Source organism: Penicillium malachiteum (assembly GCF_028827825.1).
Source record: "Penicillium malachiteum strain IBT 17515 chromosome Unknown utg000004l:1.0-4883003.0:1.0-4884900.0, whole genome shotgun sequence".
In the NCBI taxonomy this organism is placed as follows: Eukaryota; Fungi; Ascomycota; class Eurotiomycetes; order Eurotiales; family Aspergillaceae; genus Penicillium; species Penicillium malachiteum.
Genome location: NW_026643097.1, coordinates 1164252 through 1179831, shown reverse-complemented (window position 1 = coordinate 1179831; position 15580 = coordinate 1164252). Strand labels below are relative to the sequence as shown.

At 45.6% G+C, this 15580-nt stretch overlaps 6 protein-coding genes across 6 annotated transcripts; 3 read left to right on the top strand and 3 right to left on the bottom strand.

The window, feature by feature from the left end:
* Positions 1–216: 216 nt before the first annotated feature.
* On the bottom strand, positions 217–665 carry N7483_008597 (uncharacterized protein; the record flags this gene model as incomplete). The annotated part of the gene is made up of 2 exons (XM_057092024.1): positions 217–549; positions 648–665. 2 exons carry the CDS (start codon positions 663–665, stop codon positions 217–219), a joined length of 351 nt encoding a protein of 116 aa, XP_056943198.1.
* A 527-nt stretch (positions 666–1192) lies between these two features.
* On the top strand, positions 1193–1823 carry N7483_008596 (uncharacterized protein; the record flags this gene model as incomplete). Its single annotated transcript, XM_057092023.1, has 2 exons — positions 1193–1414; positions 1473–1823. 2 exons carry the CDS (start codon positions 1193–1195, stop codon positions 1821–1823), a joined length of 573 nt encoding a protein of 190 aa, XP_056943197.1.
* A 938-nt stretch (positions 1824–2761) lies between these two features.
* Positions 2762–6090, bottom strand: N7483_008595 (AMP-dependent synthetase/ligase; the record flags this gene model as incomplete). Its single annotated transcript, XM_057092022.1, has 4 exons — positions 2762–3910; positions 3966–4977; positions 5033–5781; positions 5833–6090. 4 exons carry the CDS (start codon positions 6088–6090, stop codon positions 2762–2764), a joined length of 3168 nt encoding a protein of 1055 aa, XP_056943196.1.
* A 3259-nt stretch (positions 6091–9349) lies between these two features.
* N7483_008594 (uncharacterized protein) lies at positions 9350–10750 on the top strand (the record flags this gene model as incomplete). Its single annotated transcript, XM_057092021.1, has 4 exons — positions 9350–9520; positions 9572–9707; positions 9774–9897; positions 9967–10750. The coding sequence occupies 4 exons, from the start codon at positions 9350–9352 to the stop codon at positions 10748–10750; spliced, it is 1215 nt and encodes a 404-aa protein (XP_056943195.1).
* Positions 10751–10938: 188 nt separating this feature from the next.
* On the bottom strand, positions 10939–13106 carry N7483_008593 (putative glucokinase regulator family protein; the record flags this gene model as incomplete). The annotated part of the gene is made up of 5 exons (XM_057092020.1): positions 10939–11878; positions 11938–12311; positions 12366–12453; positions 12521–12820; positions 12874–13106. The coding sequence occupies 5 exons, from the start codon at positions 13104–13106 to the stop codon at positions 10939–10941; spliced, it is 1935 nt and encodes a 644-aa protein (XP_056943194.1).
* Positions 13107–13836: 730 nt separating this feature from the next.
* Positions 13837–15416, top strand: N7483_008592 (putative MFS transporter; the record flags this gene model as incomplete). Its single annotated transcript, XM_057092019.1, has 3 exons — positions 13837–13974; positions 14049–14256; positions 14332–15416. 3 exons carry the CDS (start codon positions 13837–13839, stop codon positions 15414–15416), a joined length of 1431 nt encoding a protein of 476 aa, XP_056943193.1.
* Between the last annotated feature and the right edge of the window lie 164 nt (positions 15417–15580).

Sequence of the window (15580 nt, the reverse complement as noted above, 5' to 3'; positions counted from 1 at the left end):
GAAATGAGCCCCGTTTGTTATTAGGAGAAAGATGATATGAAACGCTCTACCACGTCATAGCCATAACTTTTTGTTTTGGGCGATCCTGACATCAGATGATCCAGATCTCCCACAATGCGAATAAAAAAAAGATCTCGCCACGCTCTAAAATGCTAGGATAAACGAGAAGATACAAGAAAGGATGAGGGAATAAAGTAGCCCATAGGTGAGGTCGTTTCATAAAGAACCCAAGGCAAAATCCGCATTGACCTCAGCCGAGTCTCTTTCGTGGGGTAGGTTCGCGAATCCGGGGTACTGACGCGTCAGCTGGACGACCTTTCCGCTTTGGTTGATCAGGATTGACATAGAAGCAGAGTATTTGTTGTTGATAACAGTGATCACATTGAGGTTGGGCATGATCGCAAGGAACCTTCCACTCTCGGCATGCCTTACAGTCGGTGGGAGTGCTTCGATGTGGTTGGCGGGACGAAGGACCGTGAGATTCACAACTGCCCCACCCAGACCATATCCATTTCGAAATTCGATCACAAACACCTCGAGAAACGACTGCTGGTTGAGATTTTGGAGTGAACGTGTCGGTACGCGTTTGATTCCTGATAAGTTCAAGTTTAGTCATGAACGCGGGGCACGATCCGGGTCGATCATACGAACCTTGGAACTGCCATGATTTAACTCCTTTTCTTCTCAGTCTTTTTGGGCTTTCAATAGTGAAGATATCTGAGAATCCGAGAACTTGAGTTGAGGAAAGGAACAAAAACTTATTATAAAAGAAAGGAAAAAAATACCTCAAGAGGGGGAAGGAAGGGGGGAGTTAAACGATCTTCCCCTAAAACGGGGTTCCCCACAGCAAACAGATCATAGGAGGATTAGGAAATGAAGTATTTGTGTTGTCAGCACATTGACTCCTAAAAGACACGGGGTATGACTATCTTGCCCCACTAGATGCGTTGGAGCTATAGCGCTATGGGCCTATGGGTCTATGGGCGCACGGAGCAGTATTCCACGGGGAATAGACGGAGAAAATACGGAGCTTGGACGTCACTTAGGAGTAATTGATCATAGAAGAGTTCAAATGTGCATCTGAACTTGAAGAATTCGTAGATCAATATTGATTCTGAGCTTTGACTCCCTGTTCATCTTGTGAAAATTCCATTAGGAACTGGCTTTTCACCTCAATTTGTGACTATCCAATATGAGTCGCATCAGTGATGTCATCTGCAACGACCACAAAGATCTTAAGGCATACTATCAACGAATCCTCGAAGCAGAAGATGAAGATGAACAGACTCGATGGCAAAATATGTTGACGTGGGAACTAGCACGTCATGTGGTAGGCGAGGAGCTAGTGCTGTACCCGGCGCTAAAGAAGCACCTGCAGGAGGATGCAGTCGAAGACCATCAAAAACATCAAATGGTGAGAGAATTCATGAATGGACTGTGAGACTTGGGACATATACTGAAGAATTTCTCAGATTAAAGACAAGTTAGCAGTTTTCCAAAACCTGAAATCCAACGATCCTCGCTTCATGCCCACGGTAGCAGTGCTCATGGATGATCTGGCTGCCCATGTCAACCATGAAGAGAAGATAGATCTCACCAACTTGGAAGATGCTATAAGTGAAGAGGAAAGTAAGCGCTTAGCGGCGTCATTTGCTCGCACTAAGCACTTCGTTCCTACTCGTGCTCATCCTAGTGCACCCGATCGACCCCCATATCAGACTGCAGTTGGACTGATCACGGCTCCACTGGATTACTTGCAAGATCTGTTTCGGAAGTGGCCCGAGCCAGAAGAAATACTTGATCATGATGCACCTCAAGAATAAGACCTGCCATACACTTTGAATCATTGCCTAGGAATACCATGATGGAAGTCTATGCTTTAATCCCAAGAAGTATAAATCAAATTTGTAATATCAGCAGAATCCACTATAGACTAATTAATAGTAGGCCATGGTTCATCTCAAGTCTGCATTTTTAATGATGATATTTCAAATTCTATCTGACCTTCAAGTAACACCATTAAAAGGGGTCGGAATCCTTTCCCGGCCATGATCATCATTTTACCTCATTTTTGTCAACGGGAGCCTCCAAGTCCTATATTAACAGAAAATAAACTGAATTGAACTCTTCAAAATATTTGAACATTCGAAAATTTGAAAATTCCGATCCGATCTCCATCAAAAGCATAGCGCAAACCACTGACAGACACCGATATGTCTGACCCATTTCTTACTCAAGATGATAGCTTTGATAGGCGGACTCCACCACCAACCTGTGAGCAAGCCGTGAATGAATCATACGGGACTTGCTGGCCGTGTTATAGTCCTTTCACCGAGCCGCTACATACGGCATATCCAAAGGACTCCATGATTCCAGTCTATACGGAGACATATCAAAAATTGGGTACGTTATCATAAGATACGGATACGGATACCGATGCGAACACGAATACTGATCGTTATTCTACTAGCCGAGGACGAAATAATGGCTTTGGATGAGTCTCGACCCTGTCGATAATCCTATTTGTGACCAACAGATCAATATTGCTAGTGGATCTGTTTAAGTCTAAGCCGCAGGGTCTTTTCTATCCAGCCGTACAAAAAATTCTGATCACTCATTGCTTGGACGCACGTGCGTGGAAGAGGATGTCATTGATATGAGAGATGAAATATCATATCTGTTGAGCTCTATCTATTTACCAAAAATTAAATGACATAGAAAAAAGACAAAAGGAAAAACACCGGAAGAATTAGTTGATCTACTAAGATCTCATCCACCGTGAAACCCAGTCACGAACATAGCAGTCTAGAATACCATCCTCAATGATTCTCAACCGACCGTTCCGTAGTGTAAGACTGTCACGCTCTGCTTTCTCCACCACAAAAGTCTTTGGTGTAAGGAGAGACGACGACTTCGCCCCGTACATAGCCTCATAGTGATCAATCAATTTGATAGCAGGGTTCGTATATTCCTCGCCTTTCGCTTCACTTTCTCGAAGAAGATCTAACCATTTCTCGAATGGGACGACCTCGAATTGGAACCCATTTCGAGCAAGTGATTCGAGAAGAGTGGACCAAGAGAAAACACGTGAGTTGCACACATTGTAAACTGAATCATCTTCAAACTTCTCTGTTATTTCCAGGCATGGTATGCCGTTCGATGTTTCTTTGGTCGACGCTGAGCAAGTTCTCATTAACTCTAACATGATAGCGGCCATCTTGTCAACAGGTAGCCAGGAACAACTCTCTTGTAGATCGGGTAAGGCTTTTAGAGTCAAGGCTGAGCGAATCATGAGTGGAAGAGACTCGGTGTCATTCCATAGCCCTTTCTTTGAATGGCCGGACACCTGTCCAATTCGAAGTGAGTATGTTCTTGCACCTGTTTGACGGGCAGCACTGATAATGTGCTCTCCTGTCAATTTAGACCGCCCGTAGCCCATATAAGCAGTATCCAGGGCCATCGGACCTTCTGTGATTTCAGAGAAATTTGCACCAAGAGCTGTGGAAACGGATGAACAAAACATCACAGTGGCGGGTTGGGGTTGATGAACGGATAGCGAGAACTGGATGAGATTATGCAGTGCTTTAATATGCGGCTCAAATTGAGTGAACGTAAGATTGAAATCCACTGGCCACGCGACATGGAGAATCTGAGTGACTGAGCTGCGCATGTGAGTCATGATCGTTTGGTCCAAGCCGAAATCTGGCTGGTCAAGATGGGCAGTCAGTGCAACAATTTTCGTTACTTGTTCTTCTGATGTAATATACAGCTCCTTTTCAATGAGGCCACTGAGAATCGCCTCGAAAGGAGATTCCTGTCGGGTTAGACAGAAGATCGTTGAGACGGAATCATCGTTGAGAAGTTCGTGAAGAGTGTGCGAACCAATAGAGCCAGTGGCTCCAGTGAGAATCTTGCGATATAATCAGTATCAGGTGATTCCACGTCAGAACGTTGAGCTAACTTACAGTGGCTTGATTACTTGCTGGGACATCGTGAGGAATGTGCTGTTGGAAAGTAGAATATTTCTGGATCAATTCTGCCATCGCACTGATTTGGTCCTCCTCTGTGATCAAGTCCTCGCCACTCTGCAACGCACAGATTTGCTCAGCTAGCTTAGAAACACTTCCCGCTTCGTATACAGCGTTTCGTGGAAAGAGGTCCGTAGGCATCTGAAAATTCTGGAGGATTAGACGTCGGAGGTGAATTGCCTTGAGACTATCGACTCCTTCGGAAAAGAAATTTGCTTCTGGGCTTGAGAGGCTAATACCGAGATGATCCTGGCACAGCTGCATTAGAAGGGTCTCGGTCTCATCAGTGGATAGTTGAATATCCCCTTCTGATTTTTCATCTCGATCGTAGATGCTTTCAATAAGCTCCGCATATTGTTGATATACCTGCGCTCTGATCATTGAGCCTTTATCCGTTCGTGGAACTGGTGAGTCGTATGGCAATACGGCAATCATATCTCGAGATATTTGCGAAAAGTTCTCTGCACATGAATTGGCCGCATTGATGGCCTCCCAAATTTCATCCATATACTCTTCTTCTGAAGGATACATGTTCTGTGCATGTTGAGTCTGAAAGACCAGAAGACCGGGGACCGCCTGTCCTATTCCAACCACGACTGCATCGTGTATGAGAGTATGTTGTTTGATACGACCCTCAATAGGAAGTGGCAGAACCTTTTCTCCATTTACAAGGGTGATTCGATCATCCAGTCGCGAAGCATATTTCCATCGATTTGGAATCGTAGGGTGCGGAGTAAACACGTCTTTAGAATGGAATGAGCCTGGTGGTTCATTTGAGTTCGAGGTTGTTAATGCTGGATGCCCTGAAAGATAAACACACTCATAGAGCGAGTCACCAATAGGCTTCATCCATATGTAAGGCTGAATATTGTCGAAGAATTTCAAATAATTCCAGTAAGGATCACCTTCCGGTCGAGAGATTGATTCGGCAACTAGTCCAGCTTCCGTTCTGTAATAGTAAAAATGTTAACGCGATCTAATAAAGGATGGATCGATGTTCTCACAAGCCAAAGGACCCAGCAAACGGGATACCCTCTCGAACAAGATGATCACCCAGCTCATCTGGACAAGGCGCTCCACCATAAGTCACGATCTTGCATTTTCGAAGTGCGGCAATTCCTCTAGGATTGTCCGCTAATATTTGCAGCATGTACGGGACTGCAGCAACAGATTCGGGCCTGGAGGCCTCAAGGACGGAAATGACCGAGTCTGCCGTTAGTGGTAACTCAGCGTTCCACATGAAAGCTGTTTTCCTCATCCACATGGCCTGAAGTGCAGTCGAAAGCCCATGAAGATGATACCAAGGGAGTGGATTGAATGATGTCAGGCCTGGTCCCCTCAATGGATGGGTCATCAAGGCCTGATGTGTGAGATATAATGGCTTTGGGGTACCAGTTGACCCCGATGAATGTAATACCAAGGCGACTTTGCTTCTTTGCTTCGCAGAGTTGCGACTTCTGTGAAGTACTAGCAGAGAATCTTCCGATTTTTCTTCAAAATGGACAGGCATTGGACGACAAACCATTGGCTTTCTTTGAATGATGTGGCCCATGGTTGTGCGAATAGCTGCTGTATTGCCATAAATGATACTCTCACATCCGACCTCTTCAAGTAAGGATGCACATGCTTCTCCTGATAGACGGGGTGAGAGCATCATGACCGTGTATCCCAGTCGAGTGAGCGCAAAAAAGGTCACAACCATATGCAAGTCAGACAGAGCAAGGATGGCTACTATACACCCGTCTCTCTGGGACTAGTGAATATTAGCCTTGAGAGTCTATTTATGATCTATGTGGATACGAACCGGTCTGAAGCCATCCTCTATCAGTGTTGAAACTCTCTGATCTATCATCTCATCTAGATCCTGACCACTATAGTAATCGTAATTTGTCGCATCATTTTTAGAAGTTGGATATGCGAGAATAGGATATTGGATTACATCTGCTGCTCGAAGACGAATCAAATCATCCAACACATTAAGCTGGCCGAATTTTTGAACCAACGGATCAATACTTCTTGACGGAGTCGCTGGTCCTGCCTGATCTCCTTGCTGGATACCCATGATGACGAATTCAGATAAATATCGAAGTGAAGAAGGGACTCAGAGCGGAAAATAGGCTTTAGTAGCACTACAGTAGAGGAAATAAAGGTAGTATTTATCTATGAGAGCGTAATGACTTGGCTTTCAGCACACAAGCCTCACCCCGGTTACTGAACTGATCATGTTTGCCGATCGAGCTCGGGATGGCCGGGAGGATGCGGTGGGTCAAAGATGGCCATCCTGTCTAAAACTAGCCTTAATAAACGAGCTGCAAACATCTGGAGGTATCGGGGACAATGTGTTTGTCTCCATCGAGCACTAAGCACTAACGTAAGCCATACGTAGATCCTACTGCCTAGGTGTAATGAAAACATATGAAGAATCTGTAGTTGCATAAGACTTTCCTTGATATCTGGGGTTTCCTGAGTTTTCATGTGACGAAATTGCCACTATTCGTTAATTTCAAGGCCAATCAGGGTATGATTTCGCGGATTTCGGGAAGTGTGATTTATTCGAAACGGGACGAGCAAACGCACTATGAGCATGATAAGCCCAGGTGCTTCTACCTCTTGAATCATACGCCATTAGCGGTGGTTACACTGCAGAGGTGCCTGAATGACCCCTCCAGGTGGTTGGAAATCAAATCCCGTTGGGATGGCACAGCGCTAAATTAGATCGTGATTGCTCAAAGCGACAGGTCTCAGATTTGACAATATGTACTCGGACATCTGTCGGTAAGTGTGTCGGAAATCTCCTTGGGATATGGATATGGATAGTTGCACACATGCATGTGGAGGCGAGATGAGCTGAAAGTCCAGGATCTTTGTGTATTTCGGAAAAAAGACCGATGGATCAGACGAATCAGATCCTCAAGCTTGCCCAATAGCCACGAATGAAAGATATTCACGTCGTAAGCAAAGCATATCTCCTAAAATTGTGGATCAAAGCTGCTCAGCTTCAAGTTCAGCGCTTCGGGAACGCCACCTCTTAAGTCTAAGAGCCTAGATGCCAATTATGATGGCCACAGTGGCGGAAAATACAAGCGACCATTCTAGTTCTTTTTCATTCCTTTTTCTCGGAAATTTGAACCGACCCATAAATGTGACGAATCGGAGATAGATCTTAATAAGGAGATCTATTCGACCAAAAAAGAAGAAAGAAAAAAAAACAAAGATCTATCTCTGATCTTATCTAGTATACTCTACTCCTGAACTAACATTCAAATCTAGTGACATTTGAACCGGGACGGATAACGGGGACGGATAACGGGAACGGGGGCTTAGGTACCCCGGATATTCAAATGTTGACATGATACCAAAATTGCCTCTAAGTTCTAACCAGTTGACCAGATATCCTGCGGAACTGATTTTATATTTTATTCGAGTCCAACGACTTTGCAGCACACCTGTACTAGGCACGGAGATCTGCAGTGGGTCCAAGTCTTCATTTTGTCTTCGGGATCACAGCTGTTTGTTCGGCCGAAGAATGCTTCCCTTTGGACCGGATTCTGCATGTCGATCCTTCAAATCACTCCACCTTGGCTAACATTGAATGCTTATCACAGCACAAAGTACTCAGTATGATCCCTGCTCCAAGCGCCCTCGACTTTGAAGAGATCGACAGGATGTGTTTCCCGCTAAGTCTCTGCTGATCCCGACCGCTGGCACGGAGTATTCCGTACGGGAAGCTTGCCTAGTGGGCCTCGGGAGGTGGATAATGATCTGATGCTGTAATTCAAAACAAAACTCTTGGCTACGGTGGAGCATTTTCGAATCCAAGTTCAATCTTATCATCGAGGTACAATCGTGTAACTGGAATGCTTCCCGAATACTTGGATGCGGATTAGAGCTTCAAGCTTCGATTTGGAGCATAAGCCAGGAAAATGACTTCACCAAACATTCAGTTTATGCATGTTATGCACGAGTGTATTACACCCCAACACACCGTTAGCTGTCCACCCAGGACATACGAAGACGCGTCCTACAAATGTGTCGATATAGATGGCCAATCGACATGCAGAACTAAAGCTTAGGTAGAGACATACTAATTCGGATCTGGTGAAACATTTTTGGACCATAGAGAGTAGGTTCAAGTTCTGAGGCGGAAAACTTGAATGAGTCTATGTGTTGCCACTTTGAAGTATAATAAGTAACACTCAAAGTGAAGATCATCTCTCATTTCCACCTGGGCAGGTGATCAACTCCGAGTCTGAGACTGCTATGAAATCATTGATCTCGCGTGTCATTCTTCGTCAAGTTTCATAATGAGGTAATATTGATCATTATATTAGTATTCAGCTATAGAAAGTTGACTGGTATTCATTCTGACATGATAATAGGAATTCAAGTTTCAGCTTTAATCTGTATGCGAAGCAACTTGACTTGGCTGCAGAAATAACTTATGTACCAGTACTACATATAGGACCTGATACATTTTTATCAGTATCTCAGGGCCTGTAGCACGGAGCTCAATTATTCCCCGATGTATACTAGTTTGCTGGTTTGGGTCCACCTGGGCGCTATACGCGATAGTAAGATCGATACCACGCCACTTCCCAGGAGCGCAGATGGCAGATTTTATTACGTCAAGGGATAAATGATAAACTTTATCGTTAATTAGAACTGAAGAAATCACGGTGGCTGAGCTGATTTAACATTTACTGCTAAAAGGTTCTCAGGTACGATATAGTCAGCCCTCAAATAGAACATTCGAAGCCGTCGCCTTCAAAAATGGTTCACTAAGAACTTGAAGCTGAGGTATTCGGGTAGATAAGTTTTAATCATAGAATATGATAGGTGGATCTAAAGCAAATATCTCTCATGAGTCGCATGTTTTACCTACGTTTTGTCGCAAAAAGTACCCCGTACTTGCGTGCACATGTGCGCTAATGCGACAGGGATGGGGGCCAAGCCACAGTGTGCAGAATTTAATCCCGAACCAATCTAACAATGTACATTCTCTGTCTTAGTGGACTTTGAGTGCAGACCCCATTTTTCTTGCTGACAGGTTGGGCCCGAAGCTGCTTTAGGATCCAATGGATGTCTCTAGTCAGTAAATACAGTTCACTATTTGTGGCTTGGAGACTACCCTCCGAGAGCTGTGTCTGACGATGTAACAATATGGCCCCGTGGCTCGTGGTGTATATAAGATTACTTAGCCAGAAATTTCAAGTCACTTGAGAGAGAAAAAGCTGCATCCTGGCCTGAGTCAGTACTACATGCAATTTATTCCCACCTGGGAAGCTGGTTTCCCCAATATTGTTCATTATCCACCTTCAAATATGACGATCACCACACCTTTACATTCGATGGTCAACCATCTCGGCCAGCTTGTTCTCCAGGATACCATCAATCCGTCTGCTCAGACACACTTTGAGCTGCTGCAGATGATTGACCAGTTCAAGCTTGCAGTAGAAACACCGACCGAGACGGTGCTTCGTCTCATCTATCAGGTACTTGATCAACCTGGTAGTCATTTTTCTATTCAAACTGATCAGTACTAGCCTCCTCAAAACGCTGCTCTCAAGACAGCTGTCGATTTAGGAATCTTTCATATAATCAGCCGGGAGGAATACAAGGACACAGGTATATCTGCTGCAAAATTAGCAGAATACACTGTTGCAGACCAAGATTTGATCGGTAAGGTGCCCTATTTTCTTCATCTTCTTATCTTACCCCACCTTCATTACTGATCCAATTGAATAGTTCGATTGATGCGTGTTATGACCTCTCTGGGTCTTTGCGCAACTCCAGCACCCGCACTATACCGAGCCAACGAGAAGACCATTGCACTGACACAGCCGATTGGCCGAGATGGTGTCCGATGCATGTAAGATTTCTCCTTCTTTCGCTCTGCTCCGCTTTATTGGAACAAATTCACTAAAATACGCATCAATAGATATGATCTCACAGTTCCCACATTAAGCCAATTACCCGAATACCTCCGAGTCCACGGTTATAACAATCCTCAAGACTACGAAAAATCGCCAATGCAATGGACCGTTGGCCACAGTCAGTTCGAATGGTTAGCCCGCAATCGAGAACAACAAGCTTTGTTCAACTCATACATGGCCAGTCGGAGACAAGGAAAGGCTAGATGGTTCGAAATGTACCCGGTGGAGAGACTTCTCGGTCCAGCAGTTCCATGCGATGACACCGTCTTCCTGGTCGACGTTGGAGGTAACCAGGGTCATGATCTGAATCATTTTCGGCAAACTCATGGTCAAATCCCTGGACGATTGATCTTACAAGATTTGCCCGCCGTTGTGAAAAATGTGTCCAACTTTGGATCTAGTATTGAAGTGATGCCCTACAGCTTTCTTGATCCGCAGCCTGTCAAGGGAGCTCGGGTTTACTATTTCCGTTCGATTTTTCACGATTGGTCTGATAAGATATGCCATCAGATCCTGCGCAACACAGTCTCTGCTATGGCACCCGAGTATTCGCGAATTTTGATTGTGGATTTTGTCTTGTCGGATACAGATGCCCCTCTCATGCAGGCTTCTCTGGATATTCAGATGATGAGTATCGGTGCAGGAATTGAACGGTCGGAAGGACAGTGGCGGGACTTGCTTCATAGTGCTGGATTAAAGATTGAAGGCATCTGGAGTCAAAGTCCTGGGATGGAGTCTGTTATTGAGGCTGTTCCCATCTCAACAGGTCTGGTTGCAAAAGTAGAATAAGAGGGTAAATGGGCACACAGAGACCGACCCGGACTGGTGGTTAATCTGATTCGACTAATTGTCACTTAAAGTATTTATGATAAACGGGAGATTAAATGCACATTTGTCTATATCAACTTTATTCTCTATGGTGTTCTTACAATCAAGATAAATTGAATATTTGAATGATAGAGGGGCAGACGTTAACGCTAGTCAATGCGTTGGGACACCATGTACTTCGCTACCATCCCGGCAACGTTGTAGACCACCTGAATTCCTCGAAACTTCAAGCCTTTGTGAGCAAGAATCTGTTGGATCTTTTGCTGGTATATCTTGTTCTTAAATAAACCACCAACCAATACCAACTCCGTCTCCTCAGGCGCGACATAGCCACTTGACCTGGGATCGACAAGGCGACCAAGTGTCTTACTCACAATGGCGGACCCCTGCTGGTCAATAATTGCTTGAGCTATTTTCTCATCCTCCAGCTCGGACACAGTCTCAGCTAGACCAGCTATACGGGCCTTGGCACTCTGCGTGCCACGTTGCGACAGAATCTCGCTTAAAAGGTCGATGTCATCATTATTCCCGAAAGAGCAACCCAGCTTATCAAGTACAGCTTGATCAAATCCACTCAAGTTATTGGGTCCAAGACCCAACTTCCGTTGCTCTAGAATATCTAGAGTGTGTCGAACTGCTTCAAGGCCGATGGAATATCCGCCACCTTCATCTCCCAATAAATGGCCCCAACCGCCAGCTCGGGCAACACAATTGTAGCTCTTGTTATCGCTCCAATTGTATCGTATCGCCACACTGCCAGTGCCTGCAATTAAGACAAGAATTGAAGGCTTTCTTTCGTCAGCCGATCCCAATGCAGTCAGCAGGTTCACATCATTCGTCAATTTGAATGTCATCTGTTTTTCCTCCAATCCGAACAGTTTGGCAAGTCTTGGTGCTAAGATATGATGCAGACCGGCTCGATCCATGCCGGCTAGACCAATCCAGACTGATTGGAAGCATGATTGCAGATAACTCCTCTCATTGGATACTATCCCCTCGTTGGCACATGAAGAATGCTTTCTGAGTGCATCTAGAGTAGCTTGTGTCAAGGTAGCCAGTATTCCGTCAATATTTTCAATATTGTCCGTCCTAGGAATTAGTTAGCTCGTTAACCAGAATCAACAGGGGGAATTAAAGGTTGAGATTACAGATTGCATGGTCCAGCAGAGCCATAGCTCATAACTCCAGATTTATCTGCCACAACGGCAGCACATTTACTGCCGCCCCCATCAATGCACAGAACGAACTGTCGTTCGCCGTGTATATGTGGCTGATTAGGTTGAGATATCCCAGCCAAGGCTTTTGAAAGGATTCCCTCCGCTGAATCTAAGGACTGCTGACACGTCTGAACGGATTCGCCGGTCTCCGCAACGAGGATTGCAAGTTTAACACTGCCGTTTGATTCAGAAAGAAGACTATCCAGTTCAGAGTCCGACCTCGCATTGCATTTTCCACTAAGCCGTCGAAGCATATTGCGAGATCGCTGCTCAAGTTTCAGATTCGATGCCACCATATCGACCATCTATGAAATCCAATGTTAGTCATAGTCCTTCCAGACCAGAAGCATGATGCTCACCATATTCCCATAAGTCTTCCCAGACTTAATCATGGTACCCGTGCTCAGCATATTCAAAACCATCTTTGTGGCTGTTCCAGCTTTGAGCCTAGTACTCCCAGTAACCACTTCTGGGACCAGGGAGAGGAGCAATCAAATAATCCACATTTCCCGACCGAGCCATGGCCGATGGCGATGTGCATACGACACCGATAGTAAGACAATTCAGCTTCTTAGCAAAAGCAAGACACCCGAGAACATATGGCGTGCGTCCTGAACTGGCGATACCAATAACACTATCCAGCTCGGGATTAAGATTGAGTCGGTTCAAGTCATCATGTCCAGCCTGTTCATTATCCTCGGCGCCTTCCTGAGCCTGTCGAATTGCTTCATCTCCGCCAGCGATTAGACCAATAAATTGAGATTGAGGAGCGGCAAATGTGGGAGGAATTTCGGAAGCATCCAAGATCCCTAGTCTTCATACTTGGTTGGTTATTTTCTTCCACTAGGGATATGCATTTCCACTAACCTTCCACTTGTACCAGCCCCAACATAGACCACTCGTCCCCCTTTGCGAACACGCGACGCCAAATCATCGATCGCGCCAGCAATCACTGGTAGACATGGTATAATGCTCTCCGCTACCAGGTGGTCATCTCCGTTGATCACAGCACACATTTCCAATGTCGACATTTGATCAATATTGGTTGTGCGGGGGTTGACCCCTTCGGTCTGTAGCTTGCTCAAGCTACTGAGATCCATTTTCGCGCGATTGTCACCAGTATCACAAATATTATTGAGCGAAGCTTTTTGAGATGAATGAGTGACTAAGTGACTAAATGAAGATCGAAAAGAAATGGTTCATATTGCTAATTTCGCAAAGCCGACGCTAACCAGGACTCGGACCCAAGACTACTCCTAGTCTCCTACCGATGACTCGGCGATGATATACACACTTTGACACATTCGCATATTATCACCCTCTTTGTTCGGAGAAATGCCGATGGCTAACATAAAATCTCCATCCCCACGTTACGAGCCAGAGTCGTAACGAGGATCGTGGTGGTATCTGGTATCTAATGGTACCGAACCGCGGTTGGCTCTTCATCCCACGCGATAACGTGTGGAGAATCATCTTCCCCAGCGATTACTCGATATGGAACAAGAGAAGCGCTTCTCTCCGCAACTTGAAGGTTATAATGAATTTATTCACGTTGCAGATATCTATCTCAGGCAGTCCGATCCTAACGCCTGTCATGAGATGTCCATGCCCGTGCTTGATCGACCTGCTCCACACCAGATACCACTGCGCGTGTTTGGAATCCAGGGATTTGCATTAACAGGGTCACAAACATAACAGAACTCTGTACCCGCCTCGTATTTCATGAGGGGTGCCCCGGACTGATCGAATTTCTTAAATTACTCTTAATTCTCTTTCTTTTCTTGGACAGACGGACGTTGGAGGTTGTTGATCGCGTCTTTTACAATCATCATGGAGGCCGAAACGAGGACCGAAGAGACTATGGTTGTGGAAAACCAAGAACAGAAGAAGACAAGCGTGTACCAGATCTATACCAATAGCTGGTTCCAGATCCTATTAATCAGTTTTATTTGCTTCTGTTGTCCTGGTGTAAGTTTGCTTTCTTCACGTTCGGCAATCCCCACATCAGGAGACTAATTATGCAATTTTTTCCCACACATTAGATGTACAATGCGCTCACTGGACTTGGAGGCTCCGGACAAGTGAATCAAACTGTTGCTGCAAATGCGACCGTCGCTCTCTTAGCAGCAACTGCAGCCACGGCACTATTTATTGTTGGTCCAATTTTCAACCGCGTTGGTCCCCGAGTCTGTCTCCTCCTCGGAGGTTGGGCATATCCCTTGTATTCGGGGAGTCTCCTGTGCTTTAACTGTATGTTTGCATGCATCTATCACTCAATTCTTCATGGCCCAAATGGCTAACCTGGGGTTTGTTTCCCTGCAATAGCAACAAACAATGGAGCATTCGTCATCGCCTCCGGCGCTATCCTCGGTGTGGGTGCATCCTTTTTATGGGTCGCTCAAGGTGCTATAATGACGACTTATGTGCCCGAATCACAAAAAGGACGCGCCATTGCGGTATTCTGGGTTATCTTCAACCTTGGCGGTGGTGTTGGCTCTCTTGCCAGTTTTGGATTGAACTACAACTCGACAAGTGGAACAGTCTCCGATGGTACTTACATTGCTCTCTTGATTCTTATGGGTATTGGTTGGTTACTCGGTGTATTTATCTGTCCCCCAGCATCAGTACGGGTTGCCCAGCTACAATCTACTCCTCCGAAACAAAGCACTTGGAAGGAGACACTCCGCCTCTCAATCCGAACAATCGTGGATTGGCGTGTCCTGTGCATGCTACCGCTCTTCTACTCGGCCAATGTCTTCTACTCCTACCAGCAAAATGTGGTCAACGGCATGACTTTTGATATCCGTTCTCGGTCTCTCAATGGTGCCCTGTACTGGATTGCTCAGATGCTTGGTGGACTGGTCATCGGCCTTATTCTCGACCTCCCCGGACTCAGCCGTCCTATTCGCGCCCGCGTTGCATGGGTCTTCCTCTTTGCGACCGGGATGGCCATCTGGGGTGGTGGATACGCTTTCCAGAAATGGTCTTCTGCTCGTATGGCGCAGGGTCTTAAACAGGATATCGATTACACCGATAGCCCTACTTCCATTGGGCCGATGTTCCTCTACATCTTCTATGGTGCATACGATGCATTTTGGCAGTCTTTCTGCTACTGGCTAGTGGGCGCTCGCTCCAACTCGCCAGCTGTGACGGCAATCCTAGTCGGTGCATACAAGACTTTCCAGAGTGCTGGTGGTGCTATGGCCTGGCGCATCAACGCGTTGGGCAAACCTGCTATGACTCAGTTTGCCATGGATTGGGGAATGTGCATGGGATCTCTGGTTATTGCGATTCCTGCAGTCCTGGCTGTCACATTTACTAGTGACAGCGATACCGACTCTGTAGTTGCGGCAAATGATCTCATTTCTCCTTCCTCGGACAAGCCAACTGCTGAGTTGAAGGAATATTAATTGAACTTGGTGCCGCGAATAAAGCACGGTCGGCTTTTTCAATCAACGCATACAATTAATATAAACCGATGATATCATAATATTCACCTATGCATTAACAGAATGGGCTTCTTCGGCTTTCAACTCAGAACATGTATTCCTTTATTCGTAGACCATTAAGATAT